General features: G+C 42.3%; 1 protein-coding gene across 5 annotated transcripts in view; it reads left to right on the forward strand.

Annotated features, from left to right (window-relative positions):
• Fbxo42 (F-box protein 42) overlaps positions 1-26933 on the forward strand; it is an 82293-nt gene that overhangs the window by 27165 nt on the left and 28195 nt on the right. For 2 of the 5 annotated variants that reach the window (XM_005409839.2, XM_013507387.1), the window contains exons 2-6: positions 325-383; positions 734-827; positions 8303-8569; positions 9007-9123; positions 21469-21603. In XM_005409839.2, coding sequence (XP_005409896.1) covers positions 8320-8569; positions 9007-9123; positions 21469-21603 — 502 coding nt within the window. In that variant the 5' untranslated portion in view covers positions 325-383; positions 734-827; positions 8303-8319. The remainder of the gene's footprint in view (positions 1-324; positions 384-733; positions 828-8302; positions 8570-9006; positions 9124-21468; positions 21604-26933) is intronic. The other 3 variants (XM_005409838.2, XM_005409841.2, XM_005409840.2) reach the window with 2 other exon arrangements.

Below are 26933 nucleotides of genomic sequence, written 5' to 3' on the forward strand. Positions count from 1 at the left end.
GTATGAAGATAGACTGTATGTATTGCAAGGAATGTAGAGTCGAGGGCCTGGCGTGCCTGTAATCCCAGCACTTGGGAGGCTGAGGCAGGAGGATTGTTGTGAGTTCAGGACCAGCCTGGGCTACAAAGTGATCCCAAGGCCAGCCTGAACTGCATGGCGAGACCCTGTCTCAAAAAGACCAAAAAAAAAAAAAAAAAAAGTAGAGTCAAAAGTAGAACCAGTCTTCACATTTTTTTAATTATGGGAAACATTTCCTGATAACAGGATTGATTTATGTGAGTAATGTGCCTTAAATTAATAAAAATATTCCTTTTATTGAAACAGATCTGCAGTGGATGAGCGAACCAGAAAGATGTCCACCTTAAAACTGAAGCCATGAAATGGTGATTGTTTTAGTCATTTTCAACCCAGGGGAGAATTTTATTTTCCTTTACTTCACTTGATTCCTCTGGATTTTGAGGTGTTTTCTAACTTACATAATTTTGGATTGAGGTTTGGACCTGTTTTTTTTTTTAATTTAAGTTTTGTAAAGCAGCATAAAATTGCATCTTGCCTGAGAACCTGTTATTTAAAACTTTAGCTTCTATGGAAAGTTATGAACTCTATGGTTTGATTATAGTACCTTCAGTAACAATAATAAAGTTTGATATAATTGATGGCAGTTTAAAAGGTAAACTTTAAAAAAGGTGTTTAAATAGTGAAATCTTGTTAATAATAGAGACCTTCTTTTTAGAAGCCTGCTTGGTGGTGTGCACACCTTGTTATCCCAGCACTCTGGAAGGTTGAGACAGGAGGATCCTAAGTTCAAGGCCTACTTGGGCAATTTGGTAAGCCGCCTCAAAATAAAAAAGGGGCTGGGAATATAGTTCAGTGAGAAGGCTCTGGTTTTAATCCCCAGTACTGCAGGGCAAAATTTAGAGAGAGAACTAAGGAGCAAAACATAAACGTAACCTGCCAACTGAGGACAAGGGCAGGTAATTATTTCCAGAAGAAACAGGTTACGTTCATGTTTGCTAGTTGCCCTGTACTTTGACCAGTAGCCACCATACTTCTAAAATTTTTCTACAGTTAGAAAATGGTTTTCCAGCACAACTGAAGAACAGTTGCATTTTTATTATCGTTTTATTTTGAGACAGAATCTTGCTATTTGCCAATGCTGGCCTTGAACTCATGACCTTTGTGCCTCAGTTCCTGGATAGCTGAGTTTTCAGGTATGCACTACTAAAAAAAAAAGCAGATATATTAATTTAAATTAACCTGAAAATCATTTATACATTTCTGTTGAAAAGCAAAATTCAAGGGCTAGGCATGTAGCTCAGTGGTGTAGTGCTTGGTTAGCATGTGTGAGGCCCTGGGTTCAATCCTCAGTACCTTCACCAAAAAAATGCAAGCTACACGTTGTAGCACCTACCTGTAATCCCAGCACTCAGGAGGCTGAAGCAGGAGGATTGCCACATTTGAGACCCTGCCTCAAAACAAAATAAAACAATAAGTAAAATAAATGTGCAGCTCTCACAGAATAAAAAATTGAGCATTATACTTTTTCTACCAAATGAAACATTTTGTTGAACCTAGAATATGTGGTCCTGCATACCAAAATTTTGGAACCTAGAGTATGTCCTTTGATGATTAAAATCTGTGCCTTTTCTTGACCATTTATACTTTGTATGGTTAAGGATAGCAGCCCTGAAAACTGCTCTGTTTCTATGACTTATATGAATTATAAGACGCTTTCATTCTGTATCAACCATAAAGAATGGTAAGAAAGTACAGTATACATTGACAAGTGGTTTGGGGAAATACTTAATTTTTCTGTCTCAGTACTGGGAGCTTTAACTGGGTAACACACTGATGTGTTAATCATTAAAAAAAAAAATAAAAACCTTCAGCTGACATCTGTTATTAAGTTTGGAGTGCTTCATAGAAACAGCTCAGAATTCGTGTAGCTCACAGCTTGCTAATAATAATAATAATAGTTATGCCAAATTATTCTGTTCTTGAACTTTTTTGTCAAAATATTGACTATCAGAAACTAAGGAGTTCCTAGATTTATGAGCTTCTGTGAATGTAGATCACTAAATAGTATTAAATAGTATGTGTGTGTGGTTAAAACACCAATTGAGTACAAAGTGGTTTTCATTATTTTATCTAAGTTAATTCTGTAAGTGGCAAAGAATCCCAATTAAAGCCAGGCATGCTGGCAGATGCCTGTAATCTCAGCACTGGGAAGCCCAAGGCAGGAGGATTGCCGTGAGTTTGTGGCCAGCCTGGGCTATATCGTGAGTTCAAAGTCAGCCTAAACTACACACCAAGACGCTTGCCTCAAATGAACAAACAAAGTAATACCAATTTAAGAAATAATGATTTGAAAATCTTTCATTCCTTTACCTTCTGTTTGATTCTCTGAAATCTCACCTATCAAAGCTCACCTCACATGCTTGCCTCAGGAGGTCCTCTTCTCTCCTGAATGCTTATGCTACAAGTCATTTATTATAGGGTGTTCTGTGTTGCTGTTATTTAGCATGTGTCTTCAGCTCTTCTCGAGATAATGTCTCTGAGAGCAGACAGTGCCATATTCTTACTTTCTGTGGAATCTAAGCACAGTATTTTTATATACAGCAAAACGTGATGTTGCTATTTGTTGAATGAAGTAGGACAAAATTTTGTATTTTATCATTCCTCTACCTTTCCTAGCTTTACCTTTGAATTGGTACAGAGATAATGATAATATTGGTGGCATACTAATAAGGCTTATTATTATCTTAGAAAAAAAATCACGATCTTTTGTACATCTCTCCAGTGGTAGTTTATATTTTCAAGAGCAGCACTTTGTACTGTTTTAGGTCACATTAGTGTCCCTACTGTATAACTTCTTGAGTTCATAAAGGCATCTATGTGAGGTTGCTGCTTGTCCTTGAAACCTCAGAAGCCCTCATCCTGATGGATACTGTGGGTATTTTCATTCATTCAGTCTTCCCTCTTTCTTAGGTTCCAGTGCCCTTTTTTTTTTTTTTTTTTTTTTTTTTTTAATTGAACAGGGCTTTGCTATGCAACCTAGGCTGGCCTTGAATTCACTATGTAACCCAGGCTGGTCTCAAACTTGCTCAATCCTCCTGCCTCAGCCTCCTGAGTGCTGGAATTACAGGTGTGTGCCACCACACACGGCCCTACTTTTATAAAGATGTGTTTGCTCCAAAAGTGTTGTCAGAGGTTTAACTGTTTTAGGAACAAAAGGCACAAATTAATCAGATACTGTACTAAAAATCCCCAATGACTTGTACACGTAATAAAGTAATTTTATTCCCATTTTGAATTTCTTCAAATGCATTGAGGATTGTTTGCTGATACTTGCTATCTTTACAGAACCCTTATGATGTAGGCCAGGAACCTTCCTTATGAATAGGGAGGTTTTCCTTTCTTCCTGGATTTGACTTACTCTGATTCACACAGTGGGTTTTTTGTTTTGTTTTGTTTTGTTTTTGCCTTTTTGAGGCAAGGTCTCACTATGCAGTTCAGGCTGGCTTTGAGCTCACTTTGTAGCCCAGGCTGGTCTCAAACTCGCAAGAATCCTCCTGCCTCAGCCTCCTGAGTGCTGGGATTTCAGGAGTGCCCCACCATGCCGGCTTCACACAGCTTTAAAGCTAGAAACAGTAGCCAAATCTCCCAGTTTCTAAATGTTACCCTTACTTTATACCTCAGGATAGGTACTTGAATTTTAGAAATTGGTTTTGGGATGTAGCTTAGTGGTAGGGTACTTGCCTAGTATGCATGAGGCCCTGAGCTGGATCCCCAGCAGTGCTAAGAAAGGAAGGAAGGAAAGGAGGGAGCAAGAGAGGGAAGGGAGTATTGTGTATTTAATTGAATTTAATATAATAGTTTTTCAAAAAAAAATCCTCGTGGGCCAGTTAAATGGTTTTTTAGCACTATTTTTGCCTTTTGACCTGGAGAAGGTGGCGAGGTGTGGCAGCAGACTCTCAGGCCAGTGCACATTTTGAAACATCAAAATTCAAGAGAGGTACATTAATTCTGACCGATAAAATATCTTGGCAGCACCCAATGACACAGAAAAGGCAGCTCTGCCACTTGGAGAATGTACTAATGACGTAATTTCTATTGTGAAATAATGGGAGGTCAGTGATACGTGTTCTGAGTAGACATGTCAGGGAGTTTGTACTCATTTGTATACCTTGTGCCAGAAGGCCGGGACCCCCAGGAGAGTGGTCTCAAGCTCCATGGACCACGGCATCCTGTGAGTTGACTTCAGTGTGTGTTTTTTCTCAGACTCAGTTGCTGGGGAAAATGAGAAGGTGTGGCACAAATGTGAAGAGTGAGGAAGGTTTCTCTTAAACCATTTCATGAAACCACATTCATGAAGTTAACACAGTTTATATGTGAATGGCTTTTTTTGGTTTGAAAAGCTTCTTTTGGCATGAAAACAAGAAAAACTCAGTTGTGGGATGCCTTCGTGTCCTTAGGGAGCGTGAGTGATGATTTCATTACCTGATCATGGAAGCAAAACGAAGGCCACGCAGATGGGCTCTGGGCGCGTGATTCCTGAGGAATCGCCTCTGAGCCACCCCTGTGCCTTCTCTTTGGCAGCTGCACCCAGGGCTCAGCTAGCAAATACGCCCTTGGGGGCTGAGGTGCAGTGGTTTGTTGCATGATGGAAACAGCAGTGTTAGTGCCTGTATTGAAACTTGCTAACTGTACTGTTAGAACTTTTGGAAAGGAATTAAGTTGTTTTATTGAACGGGCATTTATCTTGCCTGGGAAAAATAATGTAAATGACCTTTTGAGACTTCCATTGATTCAGTTTGTTCTGAAACAGACCTTGGGCTCACAATCTGTCAGAACATGTGCAAGGGAAACATATATTTGAGATGGTGTATTTAATTCAAGCATGAAAAACATAAAGAGCCTGTTTCCTTTGGACTCTTGGTGAATTTTAAACTGAGAGGAGTGAGAGGAAGGTCAGTAAATCAGGGAAGGCAGTGGGGAGTGGTACTGCGCGGGGGAAGGAATTAGAATATTGCAAGGGCAGTTTTCTTCCCAGTATTAAAAAATGCAGCATTTAATCGGGGACCGGGGCATAAACACCTTGCCGACTTTTCCTTTCTGTTGTGCGTGCCTGTGCTGTTTGGGCTGGGACGGAGGGCTGCACATGCAAGTGTCTGCTAATGCCAAGGCCTCCCTCTGGCAAGTTACGCACATTGAAAAGCAGCTCATTGAAATGGGGCAGAAAAAGGCTGAAGATCCTTTGTCTAATACAATTTCAGCTAACTCATTACAGTCCTCTTCATCTGGGAAGTGAAGGAAAATGCAGCCCTCTTGCTGCTAGTGCCTCTCCCTTCCACCCCAAGAGGATTTAGGCCTCTCTGCCACTGAGAAGCCACCCGCTGCTGCTGATTGGCAGGAATCTAAACGCTGCTTCACTGAGACACAGTTGCAGTAGGAGCTGTGATAATTTGGTAGATAAATGATCTTTGGGAGCAATGAGTTTTGGTTCACATTTCCATTTTCTTTAGTTGGGCTGGGGATATAGCTCAATGGCATACGTGCTTACCTAGAAATCTTGAGGTCATGAGTTCGATTCCTGGGACAAAAAAAAAAGAAAAGTTATCATTTTCTTTAATTGAATATTCTTCCAATTTTTAAAGATGTACATCATTATTATATGAATTATAGGAGTGGTAGAGGTGAGGTAGGAGGGTCTGTTCTCTCTTCTCCCCTCTCCCTCATCTTTTTGGAAAATTTCAAATTTCTCTTAAAATCTCAAAAGTTTTTTTTTTTCTATTAATATTTTCTTTATCAGTGCTAGAGGGAATGCAGGGTATTGGTAATATAGGGTAATATATACAGTGATGTTCTGGGTAGCAGTATTATATAGCAGTATATAAGGTGAGTAAATGTATTAAAAATAACAAAATAGAAACCAGGTGTGGTACCCCATGTCTACAATCCCAGCACTCAGGAGGCTGATCCCTGTGTTACCACAGATTCCTCTCTCACTGCCCTGTGGGACTGGCTTTCTGCTGGGCAGGCTTTGTTGGGTCTGCATCACAGTCTGGCTTCCCGTTAAACCTTCTTCATTGCTAATTCTGTTTAGCATCTGCTTCCTGCAGAATCTAACTTGGGACTCAGTTCTCATATAAATTGACCTGTTTCATTAACATGGTATGGTCTTTCTAGAAAATTTAGGGAATACAGAGAAAGACAAAAGAAATTTTTTTAATTACCTATAATATTTGACATAGGACTGGGACACAGCTCAGCGGCACAGCGCCTGCCTTGCAAGCCTGAGGTCCTGAGTTTAATTCCCGGTACCAAAAAAAAAATCCTCTAGAAATGACTATGGATAATAGCTTATTTTGGCAAACTTTAGAGAAGTGCATAAATATTCAGCCTAGTGAGTATTTCATAGAACACATCCATGTGATCAGTACCCAATCAGGAAACAGAATTTGACCAGTATTTAGGAACTTTTCAGAGTTACCAAAGGTAACCACTGTCTTCATTTGTAACAGCATAAATTAGTTGCACCTGGCTTTAAACTTGCTATCGTGTAGTCATGTAGTATGTATATGCTTTGTCTCACACAGCATTGTCTGAGATCTATTTATTCTTGTTTGTACCTATCAGTCTTGTTGGTTCTATAGTATGCCATTGTGTGAATGTATCATAGTTTATCTGTTTTTTTGTTTTTCTTTTTTTTTTTTTTTTTTTTTTTTTTTTGAATTTTCAAGACAGGGTCTCACTATGTAGTTCATGCTGGCCTTGAAATAACTGTATAGTTCAACTCCTGGCAGTCCTCCTGCTTCAGCCTCCTGAGTACTGGGCACACCTTTTTTTTTTGAGATAGGTTCTCATTATCTCATTATATAGTTTAGGCTGGTCCTGAACTCACTATGTAGCCCACAGTGCCTTCAACCTTGTAATAATTCCTCTGCCTTAGCCTCCTGAGTATGTGTGCCACCACACCTGGCCTTTTGGTTTCTTTTTGTAGTTGAGTCTGGCCTTAAACTAGTTGTCCTCCTGCTTTAGCCTCCCAAGTACTAGGATTACTGCCATGTGTCTCCATGCTGGTCTGTGGTTGATGGGCATTTGGGTTTGTGGTTTTTTTTTAATTGCCTGGGTTTGTTATGATATTTCCTATTGAAATATTGCCTTATAGTCTTATACTGTATTTGGTATTTTATCCAGTTAATTATCCTTTTAAAAGAATCATCTTTTTTTAAAAAAGCTAGAAAAGCTGTTTTGTTTTTGTAGTATTAAGGAGCAAGTGCAGATACTTGTGCATACTAGGTAAGCACTCTATCACCCAAAACATGTCTTTGTTTGGTTTTGCTTTTGTTTTTTTATTTTGGTGTTTGAGACAGGGTCTTGCTGTGTACCTCAGGTTGCCCTTGAACTGGTGATCCTCCTGTCTCAGCCTCCCAACTGCTGAGATTACAGGTGTGTTCTACCAAGCCCAGCTTCAAGAATTCTTACACCCTTCACCTTGGTTTTTTTGGAGACAAGTCCTGCTACATAGTTCAGCTGGGCTTTGAACTTACTAGGTAACCCAGGGTGGCATCAGATAGTGATCTTCTTGCCTTAGACTTCCAAATGCTAGAATTGCAGGTGTGTGCCACCATGCCCAGCCCCAAATTCTTATTTCTTTTTTTTTTTTTTCCCAGTACCGGGAATCGAACTTACGACCTTGCGCTTGCCGGGCCGGTGCTGTGCCGCTGAGCTAAATCCCCAGCCCCAAATGTACAAATTCTGTTTTGTTTTGTTTTGTACTGGGAATTAAATTCAAGACCTTGAGCTTTCCAGGCAGGCGCTTGTGTCGCTGAGCTATATTCCCAGCCCCCAAATTCTTATTTCTTAATTCACAGTCTCAGAATATTAGCACTTTTGTAGGACCCAAAGTTAGTTTATCTTCTAAGGTTGAGCTGTTGGATCATTGTGAGTGGCCAAGAGCAGTTACTTGCTACTCCAGTTGTCCTCTGCCAGCCTGCCAGATCTTTTGAGGTAGAGGAATTATTGCAGAACAAGTTTTCCAGTGTTAAGGTAATACTAGGACTTGGCTGCCATTTAATTTTCTGGAGAGAAAAATATGCAATCAGAAGCCTTTGTGATGGGATGGGCTTGGTATATGAGCCCCACCTGTTAAATTAAGATGGCTCGTAACATGTGTGAGAAAGTATACAAAAAGATTTCATGCCCAGGGTGGAAAGGAAATCCCAAGCAGCGTGGAGGTTCAGTTGTTTCTGAGTCTCTTGACAGCTGTGTGCTGATGTTCATTTCTTACCTGCTATAGCTTTGGAGTGGAATGTCATGGCCAGCTCTTCAGACAGTGAAGATGACAGTTTCATGGCTGTGGACCAAGAAGAAACTGCGCCGGAAGGGACAATGGAGCAAGATGAAAACGCCCACCCAGGACTGGAGGTTGAGGAGCCTCGACACAATAGGTCTATGTCAGAGCTGCCAGAAGAAGTTTTAGAGTATATCTTGTCTTTCCTCTCACCGTATCAGGAGCACAAGACTGCGGCCCTCGTCTGCAAACAATGGTATCGACTTATCAAAGGTACTGTGGAAAGAAAAAGGGTTACTTATTTCAGGTTTTGTTGAATTTATTTTTAGGTTCCCAGTTTTTCTCTTTTCTCCTTTAAATGTATTATGGTTATACAATTTTGTATGAGACAATTAACATATTTTCTATTGCTTCTTATTTTGGTTAGTTTTGAACAGTTTGAGTATACATTTCCCATTCGTAGTTTGAAATGTGGCCAGACGTGGTGGTGCACACCTATAATCCCAGCACTTGAGAGGCAGAGGCAGGAGAATTGCTGTGTGTTTGAGGCCAGCCTGGGCTACAAAGTGAACTCAAGCCAGCCTGAACTACACAGCGAGAACCTGTCTCAAAAAAACAAAGAAGTATAGTTTTAAATGAGAATTTTACCTATTTAAGTGTCTGAGGCATTACCTATTCAAATGCTGAGGCATTTGTTCTTTTGTGTTTAGGAGTAGCCCATCAGTGTTACCATGGTTTCATGAAGGCTGTTCAGGAAGGAAACATTCAGTGGGAGAGCCGCACTTACCCGTACCCTGGAACCCCAATTACTCAGCGGTTCTCACACAGTGAGTATCTTCTCTGAGCGCATGTCTCACCCTGCCAATGCTTGTGCTTCCAGAAACTGTTTTGGATGCGTGCATTTTCTCTTAACTTTTTAGTGATGAGAATGTAAAATGAGAGTTATATTAAATTTATAACAACAACTAGGAAAAAGTGTGAGTTTAAAAATAATGTGAGGGCGGGGTTGTAGCTCAGGGTAGAACGCTTGCCTAGCTGAGGCCCTGAGATCAACCCCCAGCACCACTAAATGAATAAACTGTAGGTGCTTTGTTAGTAGTTTTATATTAGGACTTTTCACTGGGTTTTCCTCTACTCCAAAGAAATTAAAATGTTATGCTTAGAATTTTAGGTTTTTCTGTGTTTTGTTTTTTGAGACAGGATCTCACTATGCAGTCCAGGCTGGCCTTGAGCTCACTATGTAACCCAGGCTGGCCTCAAACTTTCAGTGATCCTCTAGCTTCAGCCTTCTGAGTACTGGGATTATAGGCTTGCGACACCACCTCTGGCTCACGCTTAGAATTTTAAACATTTGACATATGACAGGGAAAAAAAAGAAGGTATACATGAGGGTATTTCTGAGGCCTGCTAGGGAATAACCAGAGATTGGCATTAAGTCTCAATGATTCTTTAAACATAGTGTTTTATGCTCAAAAATACAGAATTTGACTGGAGTCCACATGCTTTTTTTTTTTTTTCCTGGTACCGGGAATCAAACTCGACCTTGCGCTTGCCAGGTAGGCACTTATGCCACTGAGCTACATCCCCACCCCTTGGAGTCCACATAAAAGCGGGGTTTTTTTGTATTTTTGAGACAGGATCTTACTATGTAGTGCAGGCTGGTCTTGAACTCTCTTGTGTAGCCAATACTGGCTGTGAACTTATGGCGCTCTTCCTGCCTCAGCCTCTGAAGTGCTGGGATTACAGGTGTGCACGACCACACCTGACATAACATAAATTTTTTTAATGTGAAGGATATTGATTTTAAAATACAAATATCAATAGCAAGACTATAAGTAAAATATTCTGACAAGTAGATGCAATTTAGAATTTTTTGAATTGCTCTAGAGTCATTGTCTTTCTAATTGATTTTTAGGGATGCTTTTATTCCATTCTAGATTCATATCCTTCTGTCAAAAGTGTGACCCAGAGATGGTGTCATTAGACAAGTAAAGATGTCATTTTTAGTGGCTGCTCATAAAGTCAGTAAGGATAGGCAGGAAGGAGAGGCTGGGGACAAAGGGTAAGGTGACTTTTCAGGAACTTCTCATAATTGCTGCTCACATTGTATTGTATTTTCCTAGTGAAAAACCCCCAGTGGCTGTATATTGCCTATAAGATAAAATCTAAACTTCATCTTTTTTTTTGTCTTTTTGAGACAAGGTCTTGCTATGCAGTTCAGGCCGGCCTTGAGCTCACTTTGTAGCCCAGGCTGGCCTTGAACTTGCAGTGATCCTCCTGCCTCAGCCTCCCGAGTGCTCATCTTATTTTTAAAGCTGTCTTTAATTTGGCTTCTCTTTAAAGTTATCACTTCATCTCCAAGAATCCTCTTCAGCTAGCTGTGCCTTAGCTTTTCCCATACTTGATCTCTTTTTTTTTGTCTTTTTGAGACAGGGTCTCACTCTATAGTTCAGGCTGACCTTGTAGCCCAGGCAGGCCTCGAGCTCGCAAAGACCCTCCTGCCTCAGCCTCCCAAGTACTGGGATAACAGGCATGCGCCACCATGCCCGGGCTTGATTTCTTACTTCCTACAGTCTTTTTGCCTCCTTTGCTGAACCCTCTCTCCTTGACAACTTACGGTTCTAACTCTTCCATGAAATTTTTTCTCCAGCTCATAGAAAAATTGCTCTTCTGAGCGTACTTAGGTTTCATTGTCTGGAATACTAACTGATACTGAATTATATTGTCCTTTATTGTCAGTTTGTATGTATGTATCTTTACAAAAAATAGCTATATTTTAAACTCAGATAGGGAGAAATATGTATTGGTTATCTATGCTGTATAAGAAATTACCGCTAAGTTTAGCAATTTAAAGCAGTATTTCTTATTTTATTCCTGAGGAGCAGAGATTTGGCTTTTCTCGGAAGTTCTGGCCCAGGGTTGCTCATGAGGCTGCTGTTAGTCCACTAGCCAGGGCTGTGGATGAGGGCTGGAAAAGGTCTTCCAAGCTTGCTCAGCTGTCACCAGGAAGCCTCAGTTCCTTGCCACACGGACCTCTCCATAGAGCTGCTCATAAGTGGCAGCTGGCTGCCCACACACAAATGACCTGAGAGAGACAGAGGCAGACACCAAGAGAAGTGCCCACATCTCCTCCATTCTGTTCTCTTGGTCACACAGCACTGACGGAGAGGTGTAAAGGCCAGGAGGGGAGGATAACTGGCTACCATCTTATCAGCTGGCTACCCCAGATCATATGTTACGCTCTTGTATGGAGAGGTGTTCAGTAAATTGGCTCTAAGGAGGTCAAAGGAACAGGCCAAACCATTGTGATTTTAGTTCTCTCAAGAAGCTGTCTATACTTGCGTTGTTGCAAACCACTTGAAGCAGTGGGCCTCAAAGTATGATTCCTGGCCTGGGGGTGGGGGAACAGTCCTGAGCCCTTCCAGGAGCTCTCTGCGGTCACAACTGGCTTTGTGTGTTTGTTTGAAACAGAATATGTGACAGTGAAAGCCAGGGAGCAAAGGCAAAACTGAAGTCCCGTAGCGCCCTTCCAGGGCCTGCACTCAGTTCCCCAAAAGCCTTCCACTAGGGCACACCTTTTAAAGGGCCATAGCACCTTCCAGTAGTGCTGTCCTGGGACCTTTGGGGGACACTGTTTATGTTCAAACCATAACACTGGGCAAAATAGAAACCATGTGAAGAAATACTCAAGGGTGTGTATTAGTTCAGCAGTAGCTTGCTTTCTTTCCTATTTTTTGGTACCAGGAACCGAACTCGCAACCTTACACTTGCCAGGCAGGTGCTGTGCCGCTGAGCTATAGCCCCAGCCCAGCAGTAGCTTTCTTATGAGAAAGGAAAAGAATCATTTTCAGTTAAGTAGCTTTGGTAAATAATATACGACAAAGGGGAGGCACTTCTTTGAAGGGGCAGCGGAAAGGGTTGGAGTGCAGTGAGTAAGCCTGTGGACGCCTAGAGCCTGTGCGTTTGAATATTTTAGAACACTTGCAGTCTTCATGGGAGGTCCAAGAAAAGGGGTCACAGATAATCTTTTCTTTTTGTGTTTGTGTCTCATTGTCCTTTTTGATCTGTCTCCCGTTTTCTTCTGTGTCTGTGTACTGGAGATACACAGATGGCACACTGAAGAGGGCTGTTATAGAGGTAAGGGCAATGTTTTTTTCTTTTTTGTGTTTTGAGACAGGATCTCATTATGCAGCTCGGGCTGGCCTTAAATTCACTATGTAGCCCACATTGGCCTTGAACTCATGGTGATCCTCCTGCTTCAGCCTCCTGAGTACTAGGATTACAGGCGTGAGCCACCATGCCTGGCAGGGGAATTTTTGAAATAGGTTGAAAACAGAATTAATTTAATTTCTTTCTTATGTCCTTGTTCTTTCTGTTTTGAATTTCTTCTTTAATCTCTTACTTTTTTTCAGTACTGGGAATTGAACACAGGTCCTTCACACTGAGCTACATCCTCATCCTTTCTTTAAATATTTTATTTTCAGACAGGGACTAAGTTGCCCAACCTAGGCTCAAACTTGAAATCCTCCTGCCTCAGCTTCTCACAGTGCTAGGACTGTAGGAAAGTGCTACCTCATCTGGCTTCAGTTTTCTTTCTTATCCCTCATTCATGTTGAGCAGCAGATCCACATTTCTAATTATTTGTTTATGTTGCCATAGAGACACTAGATGTTTCAGTCAGCTAAAAATGAACTTGATAGTTTAATTTTCTCCTTTCCTTAATTAGTGTCATTGTTACTCTCAATACAGGCTTGAAATCTGGTATTCATTTTCTCTTCTTCCATCTGTTTAACAAAAGCCAAATCCTGTTGATTCTGTTCTGCTCCTTCCTACCTTTCTTTCCCCCGCCCCTGTAATTTACAATCTAATCATGACATCTTCTCTAAATCATCACAATGTACTTTGGAGGGGCAGTACTGGGGATCAAACCCAGGCCTGCATGCTGCTACACCACCAGCCCACAATACATTTCTAATGGTCTTCTTGTTTTTCTTCTGCCTTAATTTGAACCTGAACCAGAAACTATTGTGTAAAACTGCAGAAGCTGCCACCACCTAGGGCATTTAGAAATAGGTGAGCAGTTTTGTTTTTTTCTTTCTTTCTTTTTTGGTACCAGGAATTGAACTCAGGGCCTCACACTTGTCAGGTAGGCACTGTGCTGGTAGCTATATCCCTGGCCTTTTTTGTTTGTTTTGTTTTTTCTGGTACTGGGAATCGAACTCACAACATCATGCTTGCCAGGCAGGCGCTGTGTCACTGAGCTAAATCCCCAGCCTCTGCCTTGAGGGTTTTTAAATTTTTATTTTATTTTTTATTTTTTGAGACAGGGTCTCGCTATGTAGTCCAGGCTGTCCTTGAACTCACTATCTGAGGCTGGCCTCAGACTTGTAGTAATCCTACCTCAGCCTCCCGAGTGCTGAGATTACAGGCCTGTGCCACCATGCCTGGCTTTTTCAATTTTTGGTTGTTGTTGTCTGGACTGGAGAGTATTACAGACATTAATAGGTGAGGGCTAGGGACTGTGAGTGTCCTCAGCGAGTGGTGTGATCCTACACCCAGAGAAGCACTGCACCGAAAGGAACCGTCCTGCTCTGAAGGACAGGCTCTTCTGCTGGGAATGCGGCCCATCTGGAACATAGAACTCGCTCTTTGCTCCTCTGCCGGCCGACTTCAGCCCTTCCGCACCGCGTGCAGGAGTTCCTACGCCACCTGGCTGGGAAGGCCACAGCTTCACTTTTCAGTCAGGCTCCAGCCACATGAGCCTTGTGTCTTAAACTTGGCTACTTTACAGCTTTGCTTAGAAGCCCGAGTTTCACTCTCCTCCAGTCTCCCTTTTCTTCCTGTGTCTGTTTCATCTCTACACTTGTTCGTCCTTGTGAATTGACTGAAAATATCTGTCCTCTAAACGTCATCTCAGTGGCACAGCCAAAGCCACATTTCCCACAAGTTGCTCTCAGGCCCCACCCTGGAGCTTAAGCTCTTTTCTTCCCCTGTTAGCACATTGTTCATCTCTTCCTCCTCCTCATTACCTGTCTTTACCATTAGTGTCCCCAGAAGAGAGGCTGTATCTAAAGAGGAAGGAAGTTGGGGTGTGGGAATCCCCCTTCGACCCACAGTTTGTTCACCTGTAAAATGTGTATGACAAATGGTGTTTATCCTACAAGGGTGCTGAGAAGTGTAACTGAGGAAACAACTGTACAAGTGTGTTGTAAGCTGTAAAATGGGAGTGATGACGTTTCTTCCACAAGGTGCTGTCTGCTTAAGGACAGGCAGACACCTTACACCTTTCCGTGGCCTCTGGCTCGTAGTTGATATCTAATACATCTGGTACTGATACAGTTTTGTGGATTGAAGCACAACAGAGATATGCATAGTACACAGTTTTTCCTGCGTAAAAGTCGGGCTGAAAAGGCAGGAAAAGTGAAAGGGCCAGTTCTAGTTTTTTCATAAATGTACGTATCACCAATTGTGCCAGGCTTGGTTAAGGCAGGGTATCCTTTTCAGTGTTGTTTGTTTGTTTTGGCATTGTTGAGGATTGAACCATGGCCTCTGCACTGAGCTGTGTCCCTATCCTGTCTTAATTTGAGACAGGGTCTCACTAGGTTACTAAATCACTCAGGCTGTACTCAAACTTGGGATTCTCTTGTCTTAGCCTCCCAGAGTGCTGGGACTACAGGTGTGCAGCATCACACCTGACATCCTTTTTGGTTTAGGGAGGAGCTTCCTGGGTCCCCACCATTATACTTGGAAAACTTTTTAGTGTTTAGGACTCCAACATGAGCAGGTAGTCCCACAGGCTGCTGATCATGCTCCTGCAGGAGCCTGCAGGCCCAGGCTGCGGAACCACCCTCACCTGTTACAGAGTTATGTAATTACAGACCTTATCAAATATGTTCTGGCTTGTAGATGTGAGACACTAAGCATGGGATAAATGCCTTAGGGCCTTTCCCTGGAGACAAGTAGGGAAACAAAAGGGAACGTAGCATCTGAAAGTGCAAAAGTTGGAGTGTACCATTCATTCCCTAAGCATTTAGTGAATGCTCCATGCACCTTGGAAAATATGAAATCAGTGGGTGACCTGCACTTGAGATGATTATAATATAGTAGAAAGATATTCAGAACTATGAAGAACTGTTTGTTGTGTGATTAAATTATGAATATGTGATTTCTCTTTCAACTATTAGTTATTTGAGATGTGAATTTTGTAGTAGTTTTTTTTTTTGTTTTTTTTTTTGTTTTTTTTTGTCTTTTTTTCTTTTGAGACAGGGTCTCGCTATGCAGTTCAGGCTGGGCTTGAGCTCACTTGGTATCCCAGGCTGGTCTCGAACTTGCAACAATCCTCTTGCCTCAGTCTCCCTAGTGCTGGGATTACAGGTGTGCGCCACCATGCCCGGCTGTAGTAGTTCATGGAGCAATCAAACCCATTTCAGAAAATCTGAAGAAGTGTAGTAATTGGAATAAACAGTCTCAGTATTTCTTAGCACACTGTTCATACTGCACTGCAAGCAGTAACTTTCATGTAACACATTCCAGTGGTCTCCATGTTCTGAAAGGAAAGCCTTATATGTGGGTGGAGAACTTGAGCAAAAGGAAATGATTGCTTTACTGCTTGCAACTGCTTCAATTCTTAACTTTTTCTCAAAAACCCATTTGAACTTGCTGAGTGTTCCCACTAAGATCAACGTAGGTGTCTTAAATAAACGTAAGCAATAAGCAGAGTTGAGCTGGGCGCTTAAAGTAGTTGAGTGTCCTCTTGATGGCATTTTCTCCTCCTGTTATGTCTGAGTCCAGGTAGACAGAGCTGCCAAGATGGACTCCCTCCCACTCCCAGCTCCACTGATGATTACTGCTGGTCACAGTTGTGTGTAAGACTGGCCATTCCACTGCCATTAGTTCTGCCAACAGTGCCTTCCCCTTCCAGAAACCGTTGTTTGCTTAAAGAGAAGCAGGGAAATGCCGATTGCCCTATTTTAGTATAGGATTAAAATACATGCAGTAAAGACCTCATGGGGCCCAGCTGCTGGCTGGGGTTTCAGTCCAAATAGAGAAGAAGAATGTTTGCTATCTCTTTGAAAAATAAAGGAACTGTGCTTATTGCTACACGAAGGAGGCAGCTGGCAAGAGTTTATCTGTATGAGGAACAGGGAGACATAAACTCGCCCTTGACTCTTAGTTATGAAATCCTGATCTCTCTGAAACATCATTATAGATAGCGTGTATTAAGGTTACAGAAGGCATACAGCCTTGCTAATTTCTGTTTTGGAGACTGGATTATCAAAGGGAGAAGTGTCTTTTTTTTTTTTTTTTGTCTTTTTTGAGACAGCGTCTCACTATGCAGTTCAGGCTGGCCTTGCGCTCACTTGTAGCCCAGGCTACAAACTCGAACTTGCAAAGATCCTCCTGCCTCAGCCTCCCAAGTGCTGGGATTATAGGCGTGCACCACCATGCCCAGCAGGAGAGAAGTGTCTTTATGCCTACCACCAATTGGTTCAATTTAAAATTTCCCCATTTGTTGAGCTTGCTGGATATAGTTAGGTTTAAGAGGGCTTAGCCAGGCGTGGTGGCACATGCCTGCAATCCCAGCACTCGGGAGGCTGAGGCAGGAGGATCGTTGTGAGTTCGAGACCAACCTGAACTGCATAGTGAGATCCTATCTCCAAAAACACACACATACACACACAAAAAAGAAACAGGACCAAGATACCATGTTGAGTTCTTTTACTAGTAATCAAAATGTGCTGCAGTAATTATGTCTTTGTTTGCCTAATGTCCTTCTAACTTGATCCATTGTTGTATGCTATTCTTAGCAAATCTGAACTAGGGTCGATGGAATTTTATTGGACTTTACTTTTTTTGCTTTTTTTTTTTTTTTTTTTTTTGAGATGGGAGGATTGCCTCAAGTTCAAGTCCAGCCTGAACTACATAGTGAGACTATGGCTCAAAAAAAGAGAGAGAGAGAAAAGAGTTCTAAAATCACCCAACTTCTCACTGCAGATGCCAACCTGAGCCCAACTAAAAACTTAGTCCTTCCCAAGACATACCAGGTTCCACAGACACCAACAGAAGCACAGCTACATGAGTGTTCACAAGTAGATTATTTTGGCATTTTAATTAGAAGAATTTTAATCGTTATTTTATTCTGTTTGATCTGTGTTTTTGAGACAGGGTTTCAGCATGCAGTTCAGGTTAGTCTTCAGCTCACTTTGTAGCCCAGGCTGGCCTCAAATGCAGTGATCCTCCTGTCTCAGCCTCCCAAGTGTTGGGATTACACTGTCACCACCATGTCCAGCCTAATTGCAATTTTAGAAAGCTAGTGGGCATGTATAGCAAGGTTACTGCCAGCTATTGAGTTTGGGGTTTTGTTGGGAAGTGGCAACTATTATCAAATAGAAAAGCACCAAGGGCCGACAGTGGGCAGTAAGATGAAATTAAACAAATCTATATTTTTAAAAAGATTCAAATGTAAACTTGGAAGGCTATGTTATCCAAGGGGAACATGTTTGCAGCTCCAGGGAGGTGGAAGAGGGCCCAGAAGTCTTTGTGTAGGATCAAGACTCTGGTCTGGCCCTTTCTAAAGCAGCCCTCTCTCAGTCATGGTTTCTCTTTTTTTTCTTTGGGGACAGGGTCTCACTATGCAGTTTAGGCTGGTCTTGAACCCACTTTGTAGCCGAGGCTGGCCTCAAACTCACAATGATCCTCCTGCCTCAGCCTCCCGAGTGCTGGGTTTATAGGCGTGTGCCACCACGCCTGGCCAGACAGTTTCTGTTCTGAAAACAGAGGCTGAAAGTCAAAGGCCTCCAGGCCCCTCTGGATCTGAGCCTCCTGCTCTGCAGTGGAATCCAAACTGGGGGCTCAGGGCCCAGACACCTCCCTGTCACGTTTCATTTGGTCTGCAAGGAGTCTTGGGGTTTTTGTTTTGACTGAACCAAATGCCTTTGAATAGGCCTTAGTTTGCTGCTGTCCCTGCCACCCTCATAGCCTTGCTTCAGCTGCCCCGTTCTGCTGTCCCCTGCTCAGCCCTGGGGGACTTGGCCTCTGGCTCCTGCACAAGAGGCTCAATCAACTTCCCAGCAGTGGGTGGGAAGAGTCCCTCCCTGGAGAACCATCTTCTTAGGCTTTCTTCAAGATGTGGATTTAAAAAGTAATTAGATTAGAGCCAGGTATAATGGCACAGGCCTGTTATTCCAGCACAGAGTCTGAGGCAGAAAGATCTTTAGTTTGAGGCCAGCTTGGCCTATTATATAGGCAATTCAAGGCCAGCCTAGACTGCAGTGAGTTTCTCAAAAAAAGTGGAGGGAAGGGAGATATAGTTTAGAAATCTGGTTTTGTTGTTGTTGTTTGTTTGTTTGTTTGTTTGGTATTTGAGACAGAGTCTTGCCATGTAGCTCAGACTAACCTTGAACTCATGGCATTCCTCCCACCTCAGCCTCTTTGAGTGCTGGGATTACAGATGTGTGCCACCATACCCGACTAGAAATCATTTTTAAAGACAATGAGTCAAAGAAAAGAAAGAAAAAAAAATACAGTCCGTGGAAAGTATACAACATTTAAATTGTTCTATTTCATTATATGTGAGTTCTGAGGGTATAGTAAATATTTTGCGAGGGAAGCCTATTGAATATTAGGTGGTGTTGTATTTCTTTACATGTCTGTTTTTTGTAGTTTCTTTAGTAATTGAAGCTGCAGCTCCATTACTGCACAGGATTTAAATAATTTCAATTTATTCCTTCCCCTGACTGAGATTACTTGGTTTAAGTGACTAAGCACACTGCTTTTAGTGCCTTATTTAGTTTTGTGATTTGGGCTTCCTTGTGTAGACATTCCTTAAAGAGCCTGACCAGTGGGCCAAGTTAAGAATAGTAAACAGGATTAGTCCTGGAACTAGTCTAGATCACAGAGGTAATTGTAGTAGGGGCATTAGATGAGTTAATTGTAGTCGTGTTTCCCTTTTTCTGGACTTTAATAAGTAGTGTCCAAGTTCAGAAGAGATCTTAGAATAGGGGTGTGCTAAACTGAACTGGACCTACAAACAGCTGGGTGATTGCTGAAGCCGTGCACTGGTGCAGTGATGCTCTGAATTGCTTTTCCCTGTGCTTCGTTTTACATGATGCTGGGCTTCTCTACAGATTGAACTCAGGGCCTTCACATTGAACTGCATCCTCTGTCTGGTTTTTGGTTTTTTTGTTTGTTTGTTTTTGAGACAAGCTCATGCTCAGTCACCAAATTGCCCAGACTTGGGTTAAGTTTGAGATCCTCCTACCTCAGCCTTTCAGAGTGTTGGGATTACAGGTGAGCACCACAACCCCAGCTTCAACTGTTATTTTCACATGAAAGTTGAGGGGCCTCTTCCCCCTACTGGCATGCGTGAAGTGGATGGAAAAGAAAGCTTTGTTCGATTCTCTTCCTAGAATCTAGGATGGTAAATGCATGATTGCAGGGACAGAGACTGAATGAATCTCCCAGTGGGAGGCCAGTTGCAGAGCACAGCTCTCACACTGCTCTTCCAGACTCTGCCTTTGATCTTTTCAGTTTTAGGGGAGTAGATTTTCTCAGTGTTTGCCTCTTTTTCTTAGAAATGGTACCCAGTGGTGTGAATATAATCATCTAATCAAAGGTTCTTCGATTTTATTTTTTTCCCAGTACCGGGAATCGAATTCACGACCTTGTGCTTGCCAGGCAGGCGCTATGCTGCTGAGCTAAATCCCCAGCCCCAAAGGTTCTTCTTTGAGACCTTGGTGCAACTTAAATGTTTCTTGTTGGGCTGGGTTTCTAGTTAGTACCAACTAGCATGCCTTGGTAACTTTTGGATACACTTAAGATTTTTTTATTTTTTGGCACAGGATCTCACTTTGCTGGCCTTAAACTCACTGTGTAGCCCAGGTTGGCCTTGAATTCTCCTTGATCCTCCTGCCTCAGCCTCCTGAGTGCTGGGATTACAGATTAGCACTACCATGCCTGGCTTATACTAAGGTCTTAATAACTTACATGCTTTTACTTTGGGTTGCTTTAAGACTAGTCCAAGACCGTACTACTAAATTCCTCTTGGCTGTACTTTGGAATTCATAAAAATGGTGTTGCTCTGGTCACATTGGTCTTTATATGTGGTTACTTCATGGCATTAAGATTGTTTTCACAGCTATTGTCATTGTGTTTCATATAAAGATTTGTGCATTGTACTTCAGGTTTCATTTGGAAACAAAAAAGAGGATAGGAGGACAGAGGACATCCCTTAGCACATCTTTGGCCCGCCCTGTAGGGGGAGGATGTGGATTTAGGTTATATAGCTGTACTGCAATTTCACTCAGTGACCATCCTTACTTTGATTTTTTTGTGCTCTTGCTAAAATTGTACTCTCACACATAATGACATCATTGTGAATTTGCTTAGTCAGAAGTAGCATTTTTATAGTTCTTCTCTGGGCCTTTAAAGGATAATGGGATATTGACCAACCTAAAGACCAAAAGCTAATTATAGTAGTTGGTGCCTGGTAATAAAGTTGCTGAATGGGTAGAATATTTGAAGTTTTTTTGTTTGTTTGAGACAGGGTAGTCTTGGCTGGCTTTGAACTCGCAGCAGTCCTCCTGCCTCAGCTTCCTGAGTTCTGGAATTATAGGCATGCTACACTGCACCCAGCTTGAGTTTTTAAAAATGTGGCTTATAAGCTGGACATGACGATGCACACTTGCAATCCCAGCTACTCAGGAAACTAGGGCAAAAGGGTTCCAAGTATGAGGCCACCTAGGCAACATAGCAGACTATGTTTCAAAATAAAAAATAAAACATCCAGAGATGTAGCTCAGTGGTAGATTTGCTTTCCTAGCATGGGTAAGACTCTAGATTCAGCCCCCAGTACTACCCATTCCCCAAAAAAAGGAGGAAGAAAAAAAGGAAATGGAAATATAGGCAGTGGCTGACCATAGGAGTAGCCAGTCATGGGAGTGCACATCTGTAATCCCTGCGCTCAACAGGCTGAGGCAGGAGGGTCACCATGAGTTCAGGGCTAGCCTGGACCACATGGAGCGTTCAAGGCCAGCCTGAACTACAGAGCAAAACCCTGTTTCAAAAAACCTAAAAAAAGAAAATAATTAAATAAATAAATAAAATTTAGAGAAACAGTGTTGGAGTGGCCTCAGAATTAAACCAGAGGCGCTCATTTATTGTTTTCTTCCTAGGTGCGTGCTATTATGATGCTAATCAGTCTATGTATGTGTTCGGAGGTTGTACCCAGAGCAGCTGTAATGCTGCCTTCAATGACCTCTGGAGACTTGACCTCAACAGCAAAGAGTGGATTCGACCCTTGGCTTCAGGTAAGAGATGAGATGCTGATTTTTGTCTTTTTACCAGGTAACTCTGCATGGAAACCATCTGGCTCTCTTTGGTGTTGATTTCAAGGATAGATCTGTTGACAAATCTGTATAAATGTTAAGAGTAATATGCTTATCTAAGTCTTTAAATTTTTTTTAAATACATTTTATTATTAGTATTGGTGTCCTGCCAAAATTGCTTTACTGCCATGTGAATTTATTTGCATGGTTTTCTCAAGTACTTGCACAGATGTGCTGTGCTGTTCGGTAGGAGGTTGAAGTAGGAGCAAAACCAGAGTTGTGAGAACAGTTGACTGACAGAAGCCACTGTCCCTGTGCTGAGGGCTCTGCATATCTTTTGTTCTTGCCAGCTCAGATATTTGGGAGTGTATGGGACAAGCCTCTGCTGGTTACTCTTAACAGCTCAATAGTGTGGGAAGATTTCACAGTAGGTACATTCCTGCACAGTCCCTGCCAGAATTCTGGTAGGAAAAATACTATATTATTTTCTTCTTTTTGAGTCAGCCTTATTGGGGGTAGAAGATGTTGTTTTGCACAAACAGACAGGACAGTCTGAAGCATCAGATAAGACCAGAGGGATGCTGGGCATGGTGGCGCATGCCTGTAATCCCAGCACACGGGAGGCTGAGGTGGGAGGCTGAGTCAGGAGGATTGCTGTGAGTCTGAGGCCAGCCTGGGCTACACAGTCAGTTCAGGGCCTGTCTGAACTGTATAGCAAGACCTTGTCTCAAAAAAAAAAAAAAAAAAAAAAAAAAAAAAAGACCAGAGGGGCTGGTATGATAGAGAAATAGGGTCCTTTGAGTATAAAGTATTCTGGTAAACATGCTAGCAAGCTTTTCCCTAAACATTCTTTATTTGGCTTGTCAAGGTTGGAACTCAGGTGGACGTGTTGACACACACCTGTAATCCCAGCCCTTGGGAGGCTGAGGCAGGAGGATCATTGTGAGTTTGAGACTAGCCTGGGCTACATAGTGAGCTCAAGACCAATCTGAACTGCACAGTGAGACCCTGTCTCAAAAAGACAAAAAATAAAAATAAACGAAGGTTGGAATTCAGTCTTAGGACTAAGGAGACTTGGATTTTCCTTGGGCAGTTTCCTTATTTGTTTAAGTCTTGCCTTACTTTCATTACTAGAATAGAGGCAACGTGGGCTTTTAGAAAGGGTGCTGTACTGAGGGAGAAAACATGAGCTTCATTTCCTAGAATAAGCACCAATTCTCTGTGTAACCATGCACAAGTTATTGCCCCTTTCAGAGAAATGTGGACTAAATGATTCTGTTTTTAATTGGCCTGGGAAGGCTGGTGTATGTTTCCCTATGTTTGTGTAACCACTGCAGTGAATATATAGGCCAGCGTCTTAAACCTGGCTATGAGGAGAAGTTGCATTTTGCCTCCCCAGAACTGAGAACAACTGTTTTACTTCCTGCATTGGGCAAGTAGAGGAGGATCCAGATAATATTCATGGGCTGGACTAGGTTTTGGGCGTCACAAAGTCTGTATGAAAATTATTGAGGTGGAGCCAGGCATAATGGTGTATGCCTGTAATCCCAGTACTTGGGAAGCCGAGGCAGGAGGATTCCCATGAGTTCAAGGCCAGCCTGAAGTACATACTATGATACCCTCTCAAAAACCCAACCAACCAACCAACCAACCAACCAACCAACCAAATTAGAATAGAGTAGAATAGAATAGAATAAAAATACTTGAGGGCTGGGGGTATGGCTCGGTGGTAGAGTGCCTGCCTACTATGTGCAAGACCCCAGATTCAACCCTCAGCAATGCAATAAATAAATAAATAGTAAAATTATTGAAAAGATGAGGAAATGATGATCTTTCCAGAAGCTTTGGCGGTTAGTATTATGGTATTTTAGGGCCCTTAGAATTTTGTTCTTCAAAGGTCTCTTTTTGTAGTCCATTGTCCTCTGTTGCACTTAGTGAAATAGTAGTAAAGATTTGGAGTCACAAGTCCTGAAATATACAAGGTCTTCTCAGCGTAAGCATCATGTTGTCACTGCGCTTGATGTTTTGTCAAGACCCCATTTCAATGCATCTTTGATCGGTCCAGTTATAAAATTCTGTCTTTATTTTATAACCAAGCCTTATGCCTTTCATAATTTGATGTGGGTGTTGTTCTTTCTTGTGGAAATGGAGCTTGCTCTAGGCTTTGAGACCTTCATGTCTGTTACCACCTGCATTAGTTATTTCTTCCTGTAAGTTAGACATGCAAATTTTTTTCCCTGAGGTGCTGTGCATTGAACCTAAGACCCCATGCATGCTAGGCAAGTGCTTTACCACTGAGCAGTATCCCCAGCTTGGGACTTTTTTTTAAACTACTGGGTATACAGAGTTGTTTTTCTTTTGGATTGTTTTTTGTTGTTGTTGTTTGGTGGTGCTGAGGATCAAACCCAGGGCCTGTGCATGCAAGGCAAGAGCTCTACCACTGAACCACATCCCCAGCCCCAGGCTGTGTTTTATTTTATTATTATTATTTTTTTTTTTTTTGGTTTTTCTCCGGTACCGGGAACTGAACTCACGACCTTGCGCATGCCAGGCAGGCGCTTTTGCCGCTGAGCTAAATCCCCAGCCCCTCCAGGCTGTGTTTTAAAATCCCTAAGATAGAAGTGTTGGAGAAGTAACTGGTTTGGAATGCAGGTCCTATGTACATTCTGAGGTTTTAAAAAATAGGACATTTAGAATGTTCCCTTTTTATTTATTTATTTTTTAATTTTAAAAAATTTTTATTAGGGTGTGAAACAGGATCTCATTATGTAGTTCAGGCTGATCTTGAACTCACTGTGTATCCCAGGCTAGCCTCGAGCTCATAGTGATTCTCCCGCCTCAGCCTCCCAGATGCTGGGATTATAGTTGTGCACCACTACACATGATTGAAGAATGTTCCCTTTTTAATTACAGTGGGTTTTTTTTGGTACCAGGAATTGACTCATGACCTCAGGCTTGCCAGACAAGCTCTTATGCCTCTGAGCTATATCCCTCCTGAATGTTTAAGTCAGTTTCTTTTTTTTTTTTTTTTGTCTTTTTGAGACGGTCTTGCCATACAGTTCAGGCTGGCTGTGAGCTCACTCTGTAGGCCAGGCTGGTCTCGACCTTGCAGTTATCCTCCTGCCTCAGCCTCCCGAGTGCTGGGATTACAGGTGTGCACCATTACACCTGGCAAAGTCAGTTTCTTTCTTTCCTTTTTTTTTGGTACCGGGTATTGAATTCAGGACCTTGAGCTTGCCAGGCAGGTGCTTGGAGCTGAGCTACATCCCCAGTCCCTAAGTCAGTTTCTAACATATTTCAAAGAATCTAGTTGATACCTTAACCTGATTTACAGTTAGAACCTAGTTTTAGAGGTTGAAAAACTGAGCTTTTTGAAATGCCTAAAAATAAAAAACAGTGGTTTAATGAAGAGTCCTATGAGATCATGTAGGCAGAAATCCCGTGGGAAGATTCCCTGAGGGAATATTTCTGTGAGCTGTCATGAGTTCCAGCCAGAATCACTTCCTAACTGGAATGTTAGTGAGTTTTTCTGAACAAAACGTGCTTGTCTGTGTGTCTTTGTGTCCATGACTCACCCATTCTGTGCATGGAGGTAGGGAGGTTGGAGGGTGGCTGAGGGCCCGGTGCTACCTTTCCATTTGGTGCCAGGCATGAGGTGGTCTCATCTTGTGCAAGTGGTGCTCCTGTCAGTCTTCAGAAGTGTAGCTGTTGGAGAAGTAAGAGCATCAGAAAAGCAGTGGGGCACCTTGGTTGGGAGCAGAGTCCTAAGAGAGTTCTGCGTCAGACATTTGCAACAGGGCTGTAATTCTCGTGTCTTGCTGCTGGGCAGCTCTGAACTATGGTGGTACATGCGTGGCTGTCCTGCTGGGTGGCATGGGTTGGTCCCATCGGGTAGTACAAGCCACCCAATGGGACAGTCGTGCATGTACCACCACTGGTTCAGGCTGGCAGGAGCATGTTAAAATGTGTATTTGGTTATATCATAAAGGAATCTGGAGCATTCTTATCTTGATTGGTATCTTACTTTCTTATACCCAACATTCACAACTCTTAAGGAAGAGAGGTTTATTTTGGTTTGTTGCAGTTTCCTTCCATAGTCAGCCTGCTCCAAGGCAGGGTGGTATGGCAGAGGAGGAGCTCATGGTGTGGTAGGGGGAGACAGAGAGAGATTAAGGAGGGAAGGAAGGAGGGAGGGACGGAGGCCGTTTCAGGGCCACGCCCCCACAGACCCACCTCCTCCAACCAGGCTTCACCTCCCAACATCACATTTAGCTGTGAACTCACCAGTGCACTGGTGCATCCATGAGTGGCCCCTTTGGTCTCAGAACCTCGTGTATTATTCCAGGCCATTCAGGCTCATAGGCTTAGGTTTGCTTACTCACCACTGACCAAACGAGAGGAGGCCATATATTTTGGTCAAAAGGAAAAAAAAGCATTATTTAAAGCGAGCCCTGAGGAGGGTCCTATTTGCCTCAAATCGTCATCTCACCTGTACAGGTGGGCAAGGGTCTTTGATAGTGGGGAGGAGCAGAAAGACACTGTACATCTCTACAGCCTCTTTAGCGCTTCCAGCATCTTCCTTTTTGTGATGCAAAGGAAACCAGGCTCCAGCCTCATGGGCCTGACGACACCTGCATTTCTGTCACTTCCTGTGGACTGAAGGGAGGATGGGGTTCTGGTCATGAGCTCAGCAGGAGGAAAGTTTGGAGAAGTATTTATCTCTGTAAGATAAAATCTAACATGTGAAGTTACATTTCACAGGCCTTGGGGGACATCTAGTTATAAACCGTAAGAATTCGTATCTTAGCTCAGGCTGCCATAGCAGAATATGATAGATTAGATCATTGAAGCAACAGAAATCTATTTTTTGCAATTCTGGGCCTTGCCTTCTTGGCTGGAAATCTAAGGGCAGGCTCTGGTGAGGAGTGATAGCAGTACCCCATCTGGAGCAGGGTTGTGGTGAGCGTTGGGATGACAGATCTACAGGGTGAAGAGGCCTTCGTTGCCAGTGAGGAATACTCACACTCCTCATGGAGCTTGTATTGTAACAGTAAAGAAACAAAAAACTAGTAAGCAAATTGTTAGAAATTATGAAAGAAGCAATAAGGAATGAAATGTAGAATAAGAAAGGGAGAACTACTTTAAATGGGAGACCATTGTTTTTTTTTATTTTAAAGAATAAAAGAAGGATAACATAATAATAGGGGGGACTTAGCAAATTACAGACAAAATGGTAGGAAATTATCAATGGTTATCGTTTTACATATTATTATCTACAAAATAGTTTCTCAGGAAAACAAATAGACAAATAA

This window comes from Chinchilla lanigera, unplaced genomic scaffold (genome assembly GCF_000276665.1).
Source record: "Chinchilla lanigera isolate Chin_1 unplaced genomic scaffold, ChiLan1.0 scaffold00126, whole genome shotgun sequence".
Taxonomy (NCBI): Eukaryota; Metazoa; Chordata; class Mammalia; order Rodentia; family Chinchillidae; genus Chinchilla; species Chinchilla lanigera.